This window comes from Leptopilina heterotoma, unplaced genomic scaffold, assembly GCF_015476425.1.
Source record: "Leptopilina heterotoma isolate Lh14 unplaced genomic scaffold, ASM1547642v1 Lhet_81, whole genome shotgun sequence".
NCBI lineage: Eukaryota > Metazoa > Arthropoda > Insecta > Hymenoptera > Figitidae > Leptopilina > Leptopilina heterotoma.
The window spans coordinates 5617720-5635842 of NW_025111185.1; the positions used below are offsets into that span (position 1 = coordinate 5617720).

At 25.4% G+C, this 18123-nt stretch overlaps 3 protein-coding genes across 10 annotated transcripts in view; 2 read left to right on the top strand and 1 right to left on the bottom strand.

The window, feature by feature from the left end:
- Positions 1-18123, top strand: part of LOC122511348 (alpha-1,6-mannosyl-glycoprotein 2-beta-N-acetylglucosaminyltransferase) — an 83391-nt gene that overhangs the window by 61897 nt on the left and 3371 nt on the right. For 6 of the 7 annotated variants that reach the window (XM_043626517.1, XM_043626514.1, XM_043626518.1 and 3 more), the window contains 3 exons: positions 1065-1374; positions 7033-7200; positions 16955-17205. In XM_043626517.1, coding sequence (XP_043482452.1) covers positions 1065-1374; positions 7033-7200; positions 16955-17205 — 729 coding nt within the window. The remainder of the gene's footprint in view (positions 1-1064; positions 1375-7032; positions 7201-16954; positions 17206-18123) is intronic. The other variant, XM_043626520.1, reaches the window with a different exon arrangement.
- Positions 1-18123, bottom strand: part of LOC122511349 (protein D1-like) — a 30405-nt gene that overhangs the window by 5426 nt on the left and 6856 nt on the right. Inside the window, exon 6 of one of the 2 annotated variants that reach the window (XM_043626521.1) lies at positions 17055-17187. The exons of the other annotated variant lie outside the window; for it this stretch is intronic. Coding sequence (XP_043482456.1) covers positions 17156-17187 — 32 coding nt within the window. The 3' untranslated portion in view covers positions 17055-17155. Of the gene's footprint in view, positions 1-17054; positions 17188-18123 lie in introns of those variants that run through there. 2 annotated transcript variants of the gene reach the window in all.
- LOC122511346 lies at positions 9707-13089 on the top strand. Its single transcript, XM_043626512.1, has 2 exons — positions 9707-12751; positions 12865-13089. Exon 1 carries the CDS (start codon positions 9883-9885, stop codon positions 12328-12330), a length of 2448 nt encoding a protein of 815 aa, XP_043482447.1. The 5' UTR covers positions 9707-9882; the 3' UTR covers positions 12331-12751; positions 12865-13089.

Consider the following 18123-nt stretch of genomic DNA (forward strand, 5'->3'; position numbering starts at 1 on the left):
AATTAAAAAATTGTAAAATTGATAAAAATTGTCCTTTTTTTAAATAAAATTTTCTTCTTATAAATTAATCTTAATTCTTCTTCTTTTATATTCTTCTATATTTATTATACATAGTTCCTGCCTTTCGGCTTTGAACGAACTTCCGGCATTCTCCTTTACGTTACACTTTAGATTAATTATTTAATAATTTCAATTAAAATAAATTATATTCTTCTATATAAATATTGTTATATTTCGAATGCGTTCGGAAAATTTTTCTTTTATTTTTAATTTAAAAATTAATTAAATTCTGTTGTAAAGTTATGAAGACTATAAATAAAAATTAATTAAACAAAACTGTTTTGAATTAAAAATAATAATTTAATTTGTAAATTTAATTTAATATTCTAAACTAATATTAATATTTGTCTTTATTTTATCTAAAAAATTAATATTTATGAACAGCATTGTATAATTAAATTTATTTATTTATTTACAAAGAATTGGGTTGTTCTTTTATTTATTAATTCATTCTCTAAGTTTAAATTTATAAAAATCATTATTAATTTCAATTTATTATTAGTAATTGTCGGTAAAAATTTTAACTAATTGGAATTTGTAATTGAATTCTTTCGAAGAATAGTTAATATTACAGGTTATAAAAATAAATAATTGAATTCTTTCAAAATTAAAAAAAAAATTTTTAATATAATAAATTTTGTTATTAATTGTAATTAAGTGATAATTTTAAGAATAAATTTTATTAAAATTATTGATAGAAATTTAAATTATTTAAAACTATTTTATTAGAGTTTTTGTAAATAATTAAATTCTTCTGAAGAGTTTTTTAAAGTTTTTTGAAAATGATGTAGTCTTTATAATAATTTTTATTGGAAATTTTGAAAATAATTAAATTAAACAAAGAATTTCTGATATGAATTTTGTTAAAATTGTATTGAAAATAATTGATTCTCAGCGAAGAATTTTATTATTTATGAAAATAATTGAATTTCTGCGAAGAATTTTATTAAAATTTCAAAAACTAATTGAATGTAATTAAATTTTTTAAAAAATGTTTGTTTCAGAGCATTACTACTAAAATGTACCAACGCGCAGCATCCAGATCTGTACGGCCACTACAGAGAGGCAAAATTCACTCAAACCAAACATCACTGGTGGTGGAAGGCAAATCGTGTTTTCGATCAATTGGAAGTATTGAAAAATCACACAGGAATGGTTCTTTTTCTCGAGGAAGATCACTACGTGGCCGAGGATTTTCTTCATGTTCTTAAACTAATGGAACGCACCAGTAAACATAGTTGCGAACGTTGTAACGTTCTTTCTTTGGGCACATATCTGAAAACCTACAATTACTACGCCGACTTCAGTCGTAAAGTAAGTACCGTTTTTTTTCGTCTTCTTCTTCTAAACTCAACTGAATTCTTCTCACATAATTATTAATATAATATGTTATTTAATTGTTAACTTCTTTCAAATTTAATAATATGTTATCGTTTACTATCGCAAATATTCGCAAAAAGACAAATTTTCTTGTGTGGGAAACTCATAACAATTCTAATTTATTTTCCTTTTGTTATTCCGCAAACAAAGTGAAATTACTCTTTACTTATTTTATTGTTCTGATGATAATTCTTCTAACATTTTCTAAATGGCATTTATTTATGATAAATTGTCGAGTGTTCATTTTTAAGTGATTCGCAGTTTTTAATTATTTGCACTTTTTGATACTTAACTCCCAGATGTGTGAGAATTTGTATTTTTATATCATTTTTCAATATTACCCGTGTAGAAATTTAACCATGGCCCAAATCGGGTCCAGATCTTATGATCATTGTGTAGGCCATAACATGGCAATTTCTACACGGGTATTACTCTTTCTGTTATTTTAATTGAAATTAATTTCGAAATTATGATAATTTATCTAAACATTCATTTATTTATTTAATTTATAAACGATTCAATAAAAAATTATTTCATTCAAATGTTTACTTCATTCAAGTAAATTTTATTTAATTAATATTAAATAAATTTCATTATTAAAATTTAATTTTACGCAATAATTTCAGCATTTGAAGCAAAGGCAATTCAAATGACTCAAATAAAAATTATTTTATAGAAGTAAATATTTATTTAATAATAGACAAGTAGTTTATTGTATTTTCTTCAAATTCTATGAAATTATTGTAAAATTAAATTTTAATAACTAAATAAAATTTATTTGTATGAAGTAAATATCTATTTGATAATAGACAATACAAATATTTTATGAGACAACTAATCGATTATTTGAATGAAATAAATTTTTTTCCAGTGTAATAATAACTTTTTTTATTTGCTTTTATTAATTAAAATTAGTTTCATATTATGATTCTATTATCCAAATATATAATAATCATTTATTTTATTTTTTGTATAAATTATTTAATCTATTAATAATTCAGGACTTGAATAAAATGCGATAAAAATTCAAATTAGAAATGTATGTATAAATGCTGGAGATATTATAAGTAAATTCCGCTTGGATTTCTTTTTGAAATGGAGCACAATTTAAGCTATAAATCATATTCATCTGATTAGAACTATAATGCACGGATACTTTATTTTATATATTTTTTTCTAGTAAAGTACAGTGATTTTACCCATATACATAAATATAGAGGAAACAACGAAATATTAAAATTCGTTTCATGTATAAAAATTTCTCCATTTTTATAATTTCGCTTCCTATTGCTTCTTCCGTTTTTTGTTAATAATATTATATTTCCTTTTTGGTCGATTTAATAATAAATTTCAACTGCGAAGATTTATAAATTTGAATAAAACAATTAAAAAAATCGAAGAATTTTCCTTTAAAAAATTAATATTCATTTATCTTTTTTTTAACTTCAAATTAAAAAAATTAAAAATTAGTTTTAAAAAAATTAATACTCATTGATTTTTTAAGGGAAAATTCTATTTTTTAATTACTTTTTTAGGATGACTGTTCAAGTATTACTTATAAGGATAATTTTTTAAAAAAATTAATTTATAATAATAATTTTTTAGATTAAGATTAGTAAAATTGAAACCCCCTACCCCCTGTTTGAGAGTGATCTTTTTTTGATTTTTGATATGAAAATTTTTATCTTCTACTTTTTTATTATGAGTAAAAAAAGAGACAATAGTTATTATTATATCCATACAAATTTTATTAGGATCAGTAGGGAAATTTACTGGAAAAAAGTTTTTTTAACAAAATTTTATATTAGGCAGTTAGAAAATAGTAGTAAAAAATGTTTGTAGTCAGACTAAACGTCATTAATCATTTTCGTTTGTCTTCTTTTCGAGGGAATATATATCATTACTAGCAAAAGACATTTTTTCTTGGATAAAAAATGCGTAAACTGTAACTGTAAGTGACTTTGTTGTAAGTAGTAAAAGGGAGATATTGTCAGACAGAATAGTAATAAACTATATATGCATTTATATTATTAAAACGAAAAGCTTTTATAAACCTATAAGTTCATATAACTAGCAGATAAAGTCAAATATTATTAGACAAATGTTTTAGACTTCTATAAATTAAAAATTGGTAGTAAATGACATTTATTGTCAGACAAAACATTTCGATTTCCTGCAATGAAAGTTTTTAATTTCCTTCTGTTGTTATTAGTAGTAAATGTTGTTTATAGTCAGACAAGTCAGATTTAAATTTCCTTTTTGTTGTTAGTAGTAACATTCGTTTATGGTCAGACAGAAAATATTTTTTCTTTTGTTTTTAGTAGTAACTTCCGTTTATGGTATAGACAAAAAAGTGTTAAATTTTCTTCTTTTGCTATTAGTTGTAAATGGCGTTTATAGTCAGACAAGGTACATTTAAATTTCCTTGTTTTATTATTAGTAGTAATAAAGGTTTATAGTCAGACAGGAAATATTTTTTCTTTTGTTATTAATAGTAACAGCCAAGAAATGATCCGACAAGAAATAGTTAAATTCCCTTTTTTCTTGTTAGTAGTAACGGACGTTTTTGTCCAGACAGGAAATATTTTCTTATTTTATTGTTACCCTCACAGCACGGGATATCCCGCGATTATCCCATTTCCATCCCGTGATATCCCTATGGATATCTCACGGGACGGAAATTTGGATATCTCAAGGACATCCACTGGATATCCCTGGGATATCCACGGGATATGCAAAGTTTTCTTTCGTGGGTCATTCCGTGTGGGATATGTCAGCGCATGTGCAGGAAACGAAATGCAGTCGTTCCAAGTGTCAAAGAGTGTGTGTCAAAGAGCTGTGAAATTATATTTAACGCATTTACATTAGAAAAAGTTTGTTTGGGTATTTGTTGCATTAAATCAACGAAAGTGGAAAATAAATATATTTATAAACTCAGCTTAAAGTGTACGATTTTTTAGTTACTTTTTTTGGTAGATGATATATATTAAATTATTCAAATATTTATTCTAACTACATTCTAAACAAATACTGCATAAATTACTAGATTAATTACTGAAAATCCAGTATATTTTCCCCTTTAAACAAGAAGAAATAAAATTTTATAATAGCGAATTCGGTTATCTGCACCGGAGCACTCTCGGAGTGCTCCAGAGCAGGAGTAGCATGTTCGGTTTGACAAATGTGCTCTAGTGCAGATCGTTTGGAGTATTCGCTTTAGCAGCACTGCTCCGGCGCAGATCGTTTCGAGTATTCGTTTTGGCAGCACTGCTCCGGCGCAGATCGTTATTTGTGTTCGAATTAAGAAGTGTGCACTCTCAAGGATCGAAAGGTGCAACAAAATTTTCTCCCACAATTTTGTTAGTGCAGTTTAAAAAAATTTCAAGAGAAGCGGCAAATTTAAAAATTTCACTTCTAACAGATTTAATTGACACCTCTAGCGATAGTAGTGAAGACGAATTATGTTTTTTATAATGAATTTTGTATTTAGAGAAAGACTAACATTCAATATTTTAATATTTAATAAAAACAGTAAATAATTTTCAATATTTTTAATATTTAAATAAAAATACTCATTATAAAGTAATTATTTGGTCTCAAAGAAATAACCTTTTCACTTATTTTATTATTGTTGTTAGTAGTTCAAAATGTCAAATAGTGTAAACAAAATTTATATCAGAAATATTATTCGATAATTTTGTGATTAACAATTCTGCTATATCAAAACATTGACCGAATAAAATTTTAATATTCTAATAAAAATATCAAATTTTTTGCTTTTAAAAATATTATTTATGTATACATCATAAAATATTTAATTTTAAGTAAAATAATTTTACATTTAAGAAGAAAATATATTGCATAATATAATGTATAATAATATATATAATATAATAAATATAATATTATATTACATTATATTATATAAGTTTAATTAAATTTAAACTTCGCGCCAAACGAGCAGTGTATGCTTTACACCATAGCAGTTCATGTTGTGCTCCTGCTCCAAAAACAGTCAAACTTTGCCAGTGTTCATGACGTCATAGATTGCCTCAGAGTAGAGCACAGCTTTTTGAGAGCAGAGTAAACTATACTCCTACACCGAGCAAGATCGCTCTCGGAGCAGATAACCGAATTCGCTATAAGTATGTACTCATATAATCTTACACGCGCATGCGTCGACCATCCCAGCTGTTGAGTGTCATGGCGACCATGGCGTCGCGTCATTAGATCTGAAGCGTGTGTTTTGCACTGTGTGATTAAAAGTGTTGCTGTTTAATATGTTTAACTTTCACATTTTTTTAGTTTCTTGTAAATATCTTTAACCAATAAATATTTATCAGTAATAGACAAAATGAATTGACCAAAATTAGTTTAAACCCACACACAATAAATGTTTAGCGTTAAAAAAACATTTTATTGAATTCAACTAATGTTTATTAAATCACAAACAAATAACTTTGATATTAGTCAAATAATCTTTAATTTTTGAAATAATTTTTTTCTCATTCTGGTTATAATTTAATAATGGTTTTTCAACTCTTTAAAGCTCTAATTATTTTTCAACATATTACTATTTCTCACGTAGCATATCCCGTGTGGAGAATATTTGGATATCCCACGCGAGTCTCCCATGGGATGGAAATTTGGATATCCCAGGGATATCTCTGAGATGTCACAAATATCCCAGGGATCTCCCTGGGATATCTCAATATCCCGCGAGATATCTCTAGGATATCCCTGGGATATCCTTTTGCTCAGAGGGTTAAGGCGCACTCACAGCTAGTAGGCAGCAATACAAATTTGAATTTACTGTCTCTTTCACTCTAATTGACTTTCTCTCTTACTCCAATTACTGCCTGCGCAGGCAGGCAGAGCTGTGAGTGCTCCATTAGTAGTCTTAAATAATAGTCGTTTATGGTCAGACAAGAAAGATTTAAATTCCCTTAATTCATTAGACATTTATAGCCAGCCAAGAAAAATGAAAATTTCCATCTTTTATTATTAGTAGTAAAAACAACTTTAGTCAGACAAAAACACAGTTTCATAATTTTTTGTCAGTAGAACAAGTCCGTTTCGTTATCACACACGTTAATTTTGATTGGAATCGATATTATACTTTATTGCTAGTAGTAAATGTAATTTTTAGTCCGACACGGAATTAAATTTTGTTTGCATTGGAATTAGTAAAAGACGGTATGTCTTTTATTAATTTACCCTTTCTCCTCCTTTTCGTATAAAAAATTCAAAGGTAAACTTGAACAATCATAAATTTTAAATTATTAAATTTAAATCCATAATATTACCAGTTTTTCTAAGAATATCAAATTGAGAGAAAAAACGTATCTTTTTTTCTCTCAATTTGATATCCTTAAAAAAACTGTGATACAGTTGTACCTAATTTTTAATTTTGGAAGTTTGAAAATAATATTATAATTTAATAATAATCGTTACATAAAATAACGAAATTAATATAAAAAGAAAGGATGTTCTTTTTATTAAATTTGTCTTTGTTTTGGATGTAATAATATAATTAATAAGGGATTTTTCGCGAAATAAAACCTGGATGTTTCACGTGCAACGCTATTATAGCATCTGGGTATCAACGCTGCAATGCAAAAGGAGCTTCTTCGTGGAATAAAGAAGCGCGAGTCACCGTCAATCAACTTGCCCACCACCTATCACAACGCACAGTCGGCACTTGCTGCTCCCAACTGGGCTTATCATCTTTTGCCCAGCCTCTACAATCATTATCAAAAGGTCTATTATAAATGCTTTCTGCATCCGAGACCTTTTCATTCTTTTTTTCATTATACGCCTTTTTGTTATCTCACCAAAAAAAAAATCAGAAAGTCGCTCTTCAATATATAAAAAAAATTATTTTAAGTATTTATGTCTCTAACTTTGAATTAGTAAAAGTGTTAGTAATTAGTAAATTTACTAATTACAAATTCTGAAATTAATTAGTAGAAATAGTCTTTTCTACTAATTTATTAGTAAAATTTACTAATTTAAAAGCAAAAAACCAGTAACGAATTCAAATTAGTAAACATTTTTACTAATTCAAATTTAGAGAGTACTTTATATATAAATAGTAAAAGTGTTTGCAGTCAACAAAAAATTTGTTTGATTCAAATAAAGAATTACAATAATATGTAAACCATTATCAAATAATTGTCAATTAAATGGTAGTTGCTTCAAATACTGCGAAAAATTACTGGTTCAAAGACAACTTATTTTAAATACATAACTTGATTGCATGAATACTTTCTGATTTTTTCCAAGCTATTCACTATATTATATATATAAAATTTCTGTTCATTGAAAAACAATTCCTGGGATGTGTTTGCTTTTAGTACAAATTAGAAGTAGAATATAGATATGAGAAAAAAAATTGTAGAATTTTATTTACAATTTTTAGACATTTTTAGTTTCTTTTTTGCAAATTTTCTTAATAATTAACAAATTATTATTTACGAGTTAGTAAATAATTTTTTACATAAAAGTTTTATGTAATTAAGTAATACGAAATATAAAATTAATAATATAGATGAGTATAAAATTAATTACAAATTAATAATTATTGACTCTCTAAATTTATATTAGTGAAAATGTTTACTATAATTTGAATTAGTGACTTTTTGCCTTTGAATTAGTAAATTTTACTAATAAATAGTAATTTCTACTAATTTATTATTAAAAGTTACTAATTCAAATTTAGAGAGGATATTAATATTAATAAAAAGTAATTATTGAAAGTGGATACTGAAGATGGATAAAAAGCGCCTATTTTGTGCCTGAGGTATGAAAAATAATTATTGACATTAATATTGATACAAAATAATTATTGACATTAATATAGGTATTAATATCAAATATTCATGCCCTTAAAGTTCCGAACGTTCAAATTCAAAACGAAATTTATTTTTTTTCTTCATCAAATTAAAATGTTAAAATAATATTACGTCACATCTGCAAAAAATTAATTATTTTCGAAACATTTAATTTAATTTTACCTTTTTATAACTTTCGGTAATTTTTATAAATATTAACCGTGACAAACAATTTCGTGCAGTTCAGCGCTCAGAATTTGTAGCTCATAAATAATCATTGATATGTAATAAATAATTTTGATTAAATTGAAATTTGAAATTACAAAATAAAAATACCAATAAAATTCAAAAGAATAAAAGATTAAAAATAATTTAAAAAGGAAAAAGATGTATTGACATAATAAAATAGATGCGAGAATCTTAGACTAAAAAATGTTATTTGAAATGTATGAAAAGGACTTTAAATATTCAGCAAAGATGATGATCTATTCATGAGTATATAAGAAAAGTCACACGCAAGAAATTTTTTTCTCCTCGCCCTACATGTCCTGTGTTATCGTGCAAAAATAACGACTATTTACGTTTTACTTATTTACTCGTTCCCAAGATACTTTTCTGTTAGATGTGTATATATATATATATATATATATATACAACTGGCGAGTAAACCGTGTGAATAGACGCATTTTACTCGTTGAGTTATTTCCTTCCGCGCTCACATTTTAACTCGCATAAATATATAAACACAACTAATTAACTAGCACCTTGAAATTATAATTACCGTACAATATTTAGTTGCGCTGATTTTAATCTGCGCACTAAATATTTCAAAGTTAAATCGCGTATTAAATTTGTAAATATGTTTAATATTATTTGTATATTTTTTTATTATTTATTATTTCCATCAGTTTTGGAATATTCTACTTAAGGGCCATACTTAAATTACGTAACGCTTTAGGGGGTGTGGGGGGGGGGGGGTTACAATATTTTTCATACTCAGCTAATGTATGTAAAAGTTTGTTACATGGGGGAGGAGGGGGTCTAAAATGACCAACAAAAGCGTTACGTAATTTAAGTATGGCCCCTTATAGAAATTTTACATTTTTGTGCGGCAGAAGATTTCCGCTTATATTTCTCTCTTTCATTTAAACATAATAATATTCGTTTAAAATAAATTATTGCAATTATTTTGCAATATAATTTATAAAATATATTCAGTACTTGTACTCTCTAAATTTGAATTAGTAACTGACTTTTCGCTTTTGAGTTAGTAAAATTCACTGATAAATTAGTAGAAATTACCATAAAATTATTATTTATTATTAGAAAATTTACTATTTCAAAAGCAAAAAGTTTACTAATTTTAATTAGTAAAAATTTTTACTGGTTCGAATTTAGAGAGTATCTATATTAAGTATTATATATCTGTGTATTGATAGAAATTTTCGTTTCGTTTTTTATAAGTCATTTATTATGTATTGTAATATCTACGTGTAAGTACACATTTTAATTTTTAGACGTTTCGACAACCCACGTTAACCAAAAAATTGAAATAAATTACTACAAAATTGGAAAATAGACTTTTTAGTCGTACTAAATTGATATCGCCATGATGTTCTTTGATGACATCAGAACAAAATTTGGAGTAACAACAGTAAAACTCATGAAGTCCTGGATATTCTATAAGAAAAAAATGGAAACAGCGTGCAACAAATTGAGATTTCTATTAAGATGCAGAACCTGCCGTATGTTACCCAGTCATCTTATAAATTGTTTTAATTACGATCGTTTTTTTATCGATTCAAAATTTAATGACACAATGTATGACACAATTTTTAAACTTAAAATTAAAATTCTAAATTTAGAAATTAAAGACACAGTAAATCATATCAAACGTTTAAGAAATTTAGTTAACTTCAATGAATATAAACTATATAATAAATTAGACCAAGGCACATCGAATAATTTTTTTAATCGTCAATACATCATTTTTAATCGCCTTATTAAAAATCTTATCAGTAAATCTATAAATAAATTTAATTGGTTAAAATCAAAGTACTATAATTTTGACAAAAAAGAAAAAATAAATTCAAAATGGATAATTAATGAGTCAGGTACTAAGATTCCAAACGAAGTTATGTATTTTCTCAGTTTAGGACAAGGGTTCAATACGTTGGATTATAATAAGAACCACATTATCGAAAGAACCTTATCTAATGTAGAAAGTAGCATTTATAAAATGGATACAAAAGTGAAGGATGAACTTAGGGCAGATATTACTTTTGAATTGCAAACTTTTGCTAATGATAACCAAAATAATTACATTAATAAGAATAACAAATTTATTGATCTCAAAAATAAAACTAAACAATTTTTAGGAAATAATAAAGAATTAATTGTTACAAGAGCAGATAAGGGAAATGCCACAGTAGTTTTGAATAAAAACTCATATTTTGATAAGTGTCAAGAACTCTTATCAGATACATCAACCTTTAAACTTTTAAAAAAAGATCCAACCCAAAACATTGAGACAAAATTGGAAGATCTAATGAATCGGATAAAAAGAAAAAACTCTTTATCAGATAACATAATCAAACATTTAAAATCTAACACAGGTGTCGCACCAAAATTTTATATTCTTCCAAAAATTCACAAAAATGGGATGCCAGGGAGACCGATTACATCTTTTATTAATTCACCCCTGTATAATGTCTCAAAATTCATTAGTAATCCTATAAGTAAAGCTATAGGGAAAACTGATTCTTATGTAAAAGATTCTTGGCACTTTATCGAATTTATTAAAAAGTTAAGTGTAATTCCAGATGATCATGTATTTGTTTCTCTTGATGTTAAGTCTATGTATCCAAATATTCCATCCTCCATGGTATTGGATTCCATCATAAACAGATGGTCATTAATTAAAGAACACACAAAATTAGAAAAAGAAGATTTTATTGCTTTAACAAAATTTTGCCTAAATAATTCTTATTGCTGTTGTGAAGGAAAATTTTACTTACAAATTCATGGGACACCTATGGGATCCCCTTTATCTCCATCCATTGCAAATTTAGTAATGGAGGATTTTGAAAACAAAGTATTAAATAATTTAAATTTTAAACCCGTACTTTATAAAAGATATGTAGACGACATTGTCGCCTTGATTCCGAAAACAAAGATTGAATATTTTCTAAATGAATTTAATAAATATAATGAAAGAATCCATTTCACAATGGAGGTTGGAGAAAAAGCGATAAACTTCTTAGATGTCACAATCCAAAACGAAAACCAAAATATTATAACCAATTGGTACAGGAAACCAACATGGTCTGGAAGATATATAAATTTTAATTCGAATACGCATGTTAGTCAAAAAATTGGTGTCATTTACAATCTAGTTGACAGAGGCATCAAGTTGACAAACAAACGATTTCATGAAGAAAATTTAAATTTAATAAAAAACACTTTGTTAAACAACAACTATCCGGAAAAATTCATTGAAAAATACATACAATATAGATATCGTAAAATAATAAATAACAATCTAATAGCTCAAAACGAACCTTTTGACAATAATAAAATTATTGTTTTTCCATATACTCATAGTACTCATGAAAAATTTAGAAAAATTTGTCACAGACATAATATGAAAGCTGTTTTTGAAACTAATAATAATAATTCAAGTATCTTCCGTTCTATGAAGGATTCCACGCATACTCTTCAAAAATCGGATGTCATATATAGCATTCCGTGTAAAGATTGTGATTCTGTATACATTGGCCAGACAAAGAGAAAATTGAAAAGAAGAATATATGAACACAAGTATTCTTGTACTAAAGATGAAAATGTATCTGCTCTTGTTCATCATTCTCATGACAAAGATCATTTGTTTGATTTCGAAAATGTAAAAGTACTGAATACTGAACCTAATTGGTTAAAGCGGAATTTTTTAGAAATGTATCATATTATTAAAAACAAAAAATCAATTAACTATAGAAGAGACACTGAAAAATTAAGTCAAAATTACAAAAATTTGATTTTCAATGTCAATAAAAAATAAAAAAAAAAAAATAAAGAAAAAAAATTAAAAAATTAAAAATTAAAAATTTTAATAGATAAAAATTCTAACATAAGAATTATTTAAATCAAAACTAATTAGGAAGGTGATTGGTACTTTAATTGAATGCTAAATAATTGTGAACGCAACCTAATTAGAATGTAACCTTATCTCACGCTGTAAACATAACCTGTTAATGTCTTGTGCCCATGCTTGCTGACAAACTGACTTTAATATGGGAAAAATAATTTTGACAATAGTTTTTAACTCAAAAATAATTTAACTTCAATGCGAAATAAAAACGAGACTACAAAAATTAAGTGTTATGTACCTGTACTAATATATGAAAAAATATGTGCAATATTGCAAAACTAATGCCAAAGTATAGGTTGTTAATGGAGTTGATTTTATACGAAAGACTTCTGTGAGTATTTATGTTAAAAAATCTAAAAATAATTGATAAATGATAGTTAAAATTATGTTTAAAAATTAAGTTAATTAAAGTAATTGGTATATGCGATATTTTTACAATTACAGATATTGAAAATGACAAACGTGGGTTGTCGAAACGTCTAAAAATTAAAATGTGTACTTACACGTAGATATTACAATACATAATAAATGACTTATAAAAAACGAAACGAAAATTTCTATCAATACACAGATATTTAATATAATAAGTCGAAACGTAAATAAACACCAAAAAATTGAAATATATTAAGTATTTTTATTATATTTTTATTCAAACAATTTTGAATCTTTTTTATTAACACTCTAAATCTGAATCAGTGAAAATTTCACTGATTTCAATTCAGTGGCCCAGTTTTCTTTGATGAATCAGTGGAATTTCACTGAGAATCAGTAAAAACCACTGATTGTCAGTGAAATCCCACTGATGAATTAAAGAAAACTGGGCCACTGCCCTAGTAGAAAAATTTGGTGGCGCTAGCATGGTGCCACTCTCGCGTTCCATTGCGCTGTAGTGGCGCTGAGACCATTTGAAACACTTTTGTAGTCTAGCGCCTTTCTCGCATTCTGCTCGCAGTGCTAGAATGAACATAACCTCACCTGCCAATACTTTATTTCACGAATTAAAAAATGATTCCTATGTCATTTCTTTTGACGAATATAATTAAAAAAATCGTGTACATATAAAAAACATTTAGTAATTATCTGCCAACAATGAAGTTTTAACGTATTTGAAGAGTTAATACACGTTTCGTTTAAAGTTATGGTAAGATTTTAATTCAGAAAACGGTAACCTATTCTTAATCCCAAGCCTAATAATAATTTTGATCATTATTTGCTGTATAAAATTGTTTTTTAAATATGGAAATTTTAAGAATAAATTATTATTAAATTTCCATAAAAAATTATTTATTTCTTTAGAGTAACAGTGTCAAAAATAGTTACACATGTTAAACATTAAAATTAAAATTTTTGAAATTAACCAATTTTTTTATAATAATAATAATAATAATAATAATAATAATTGCAAAAATTAAGTTCCTATTTAAAATCAGTAAATATTTTCTGTCAGGTCAATTAAAAATAAAGAAAAAATAAATCCAGTTTAAGGTTATGTTTTCTAATTCTAATGGAGAGAAATTAATAATATATTTGATCCATAAAAAAGTATTTATTGTTATTCTTGGTGATAAATCGTTAGATTAATTACTTAAAATATATTTAAAAATTTTCTTGGAGGTTGAATAAGACATTCATATACTAAAAATTCTTTTATAAATAAGTGTATAAATTAACGAATGAACAAGAAATTTATAATGCAATATTAATTTATATTTAAATTTAATACAATTACAAATATATAAATACTTAGAATCCTTTACTATTATTGTTTTTAAATGCCACAATATTCTACAAGCAAACATTTCCTTTTACTTTAAAAATAAAAACAAACACCTTTGACACTTTATGCAACAGAAATTTGAGGTTATGTTGCATTCTAGCGGAAAGTGCTCGCGCCATGTAAGGCGCTAGAAGACGTCGGCGAGATAAACTGCCATGCAAATTCCAGTGGTGGCGCTAGCATATATCTAGGCTTCTATTACCTGGGTGAATTGAAATCAGTGAAATTTTCACTGATTCAGATTTAGAGTGAAGATTTTAATATATTTCCGATATTTAAAAATTCCAATTATATGGCATTTTTTTTAAAAAGAAAGGCGGCCACAATAATTAAAACTTTACAGTTATTCGCTCGTCCGGCAATTAACAAAATTGATTATACTTTATAGTGATTAATAATTGAAATTTTATATTCAACATTTTAGATAATTATCAAATTTTAATACAATTTCCGTTAATTAAATTTTAAGATGATGTGTGAAAAGCACTTCACCTACATAATTTACCAATCGAAATAATCATGAGACAAATATAAAACCAGCAGATATTATTTTATACTGGTAGTTGGCATGATAGAAAATTGATTAACTAATTACTCCTTCAACTTGACTGCATGATTATATTCACTAGATTTGTAAACGGTTCAGTTTAAAAAAAAATTTATATTAAATAATAATAAATAATATATTAATAAATATATATTAAATAATAATTATCTCTCTAAATTTGAATTAGTAAAACTGTTTATTAATTTGAATTAGTGACTGAGGTTTTGTTTTTGAATTAATAAACTTTACTAAAAAATTGTAATTGTTTACTAATTTATCAGTAAAATATACTCATTCAAAAGCAAAAAGTCTGTCACTAATTCAAATTAGTATACAGTACCGTCCGAAATTGTCAGTCCACTCATTTTTAAAGGAATGACAAAATTTTTTAACATAAAATTCATGAAAACTAAAATTTTTTTTGGTTTATATTTTGAAAGAAGATAAAATTTTGAAAAGAATAAGACCTTACAGAAGTCATTTGGTCAAAATTTGTAGAAGATATTCTTAAAAATCGTTATTTTCAATGTTTTATAAAAATTTGAATAACTTGTAAAATAATGAACGCTTTTTAATAATCTTAGGCTTATTTTAAAGGTAATTTTCTACGGAATAAGAAAATAAGAATTACTTACAGGCATTAACCTGTAATTTTTTACTTGGAATAAGCATGACGTCAAAGTTGGACAAAAAAATTCAAAAAATTTGAAATAATATATTATTGAAAGAAAAATAATTTTTGAAATTCAAACATATTTTTTTATTAAATTTTCTTGAAAAATCTACACCATATCATGTTTTATATATGTTCTAGAATAGTTGTTAGTACAAAAAATTTATTTCAAATATTTCTAATTTTTTTGTCCAACTTTGACGTCATGCTTATTCCAAGAAAAAAATTACAGGTTAATGCCTATAAGTAATTCTTATTCCGTAGAAAATGGCCTTTAAAATAAGCTTAAGATTATTAAAAAGCGTTTATTATTTTAGAAGTTATTCAAATTTTTGTAAAACATTGAAAATGACGATTTTTTAATAATATTTTGAAAAAATATTTGCCAAATAACTTCTGTGAGGTCTTATTTTTTTCAAAATTTTATTGTCTTTCAAAATATAAACAAACAAAAAAATTTGAGTTTTCATAAATTTTATGTTAACAAATTTTTTTCATTCCTTCAAAAATGGGTGGACTGACAATTTTGGCCGGTACTGTATAAAATTTTTTACTAATGCAAATTTAGAGAGTAATAGATAATAATAATAATAAAAATATTACAGTATATATATATATCATTATATTTTATTATATTTTATTGTATTACATGTAAAAGTATACCGCAGTAACATATAATATAGTTATAATATATATTATAATATTAACTCAATGATAAGGATTTTCATTACAGTTATTATAAATAATTAAGGGTTTAAAATACATTGCATGTAAATTGCCATATATACAATGTAGCTATACCTATATGTGAATAGTGATATCTATTAATAAAATCAGGTCTGTAAATAACCACTTGTCTAGATAGATCCTTTATAACATTAAATGTTTGCCGCACGAGAGAAATAATATATATATAAAATATATAATGAATATGTACATATATCTGAATTTAATTTTTTATAAAATCGATTATAAAGAATATGCCTGCTGAAGTGACGTAGAAAGAAATGATAACATTTTTTCCCTCAAACGAAATTAAAAACAAAAGAGAGAGAGAGAGAGAGAGAGAGAGAGAGAGAGAGAGAGAGAGAGAGAAATCGATAAATAATTAAAGTTATTTTTATATCAAACTAATATTTCTCTCAATTAAAATGTTCGTTTAATATTGGAACAATAAAAATTTATTTATTTTACGATAATTTTTTTTTTAATTTGCCTAATGCATTGTAATTTATTTATGGCACGCTGCTTTTGAGAGACGACATTTGCGCATTTTGAATATGTAGTATTTATTTCTTTTTCTGTTTTGTATATTATGTGTAATTATTTTAAAATAAATAAATACTTATATTTTTTAATAGAAATAAAAGAAATGTGTCTCTTGATTAAGTTGCATTAAATTAAAAGAAATAAATAAAAAAAAATCAAATTCAAATAAATGAAAGATAAAATATTAAAATAAAATAGGTAGGTATAAAGTAAATTGAAAGAAAAATCGAATGAAAATAATAATTACGAAACTGTGACTATATTTCAGGCGGAAGTGACACCGTGGATATCGAGTAAACACAATATGGGAATGGCATTTAATCGTGTGACATGGAACAAACTGAGAAAATGTGCCAGTCAATTTTGCTCGTACGACGATTATAATTGGGATTGGAGTCTTCAACATGTGGCTCAAAGCTGTCTTCCACCGAGTAAAGGCGCCGGTACTATTCCTAGGGTTGAATCCGGCTTAATTGCCATGATGATGCGAGCTCCTCGAGTCTTTCACATTGGAGAATGGTACAACTTTTTTAATTTCCCTCTTTTTTTAGACTTACTTTAATTACCATCACTTATTAGCATTATAATCAAAGAAAAAAAATATTTTTTTGGTGAATTAATTATTTATTATTATTATTTATGTATAACTACTGTTCTAAAGAAAATATTCAGTTAACTGCTAAATTTTTATTTAACGGAATATACAGTTAACTAAACTCTTATTTAGCTTCATTTTGAATTAGTTTAATTTTTCTTAAGTAGTAAATTCTTTTTTTGATTATTTTTTCATTAGTTTAATTTTTATTTAGCATAATGTTGATTAACTAGTACTAAATTTTCATTTAACATAACACAAATTTAGCTAAATTTTTATTAACTACTAAATTATTATTTAACAGAATAATATTTAGCTGAGTTTTTATTTAACTATTTATTTAGTTTAATTTTTATTAACAAGTACATTTTTATTTAACTGAATTCTTTTAGCTTAATTTTTATTTAGCTGAATTTTCATTGAACCCACGAAATTCTGCTTGATAAAAATAATATTAAATAAAATGTCCATTAAACGAAAATTTTTTTTTTAATTTAAAGGGGCAGTCTAGGTCTTTTGCACGTATTTTAAAGAATTTTTTTTCGTAGTGAAATTTATTTAAACATTTTAAAATTTTTACATATTATTACACATATATTAAACTAAATAAGAAAATTTTTTTCTTTATTTTTTGTTGTTAATAGCGAAGAAATGGCGACTTTAAAAAAAATCTCGAAAATCTGGTTGACATGATATCTCGAGTCAGAACAGACGGAATCAAAAAATTCAAACGGCATATTAAAATATATAGGTAAGTGGTTATAGCTGGAAGTAAAATAAACAAATTTCATTGAAAAATAACAAAATGACGGACTTTTTATTTTTTTAACCCTTCTTTTGCA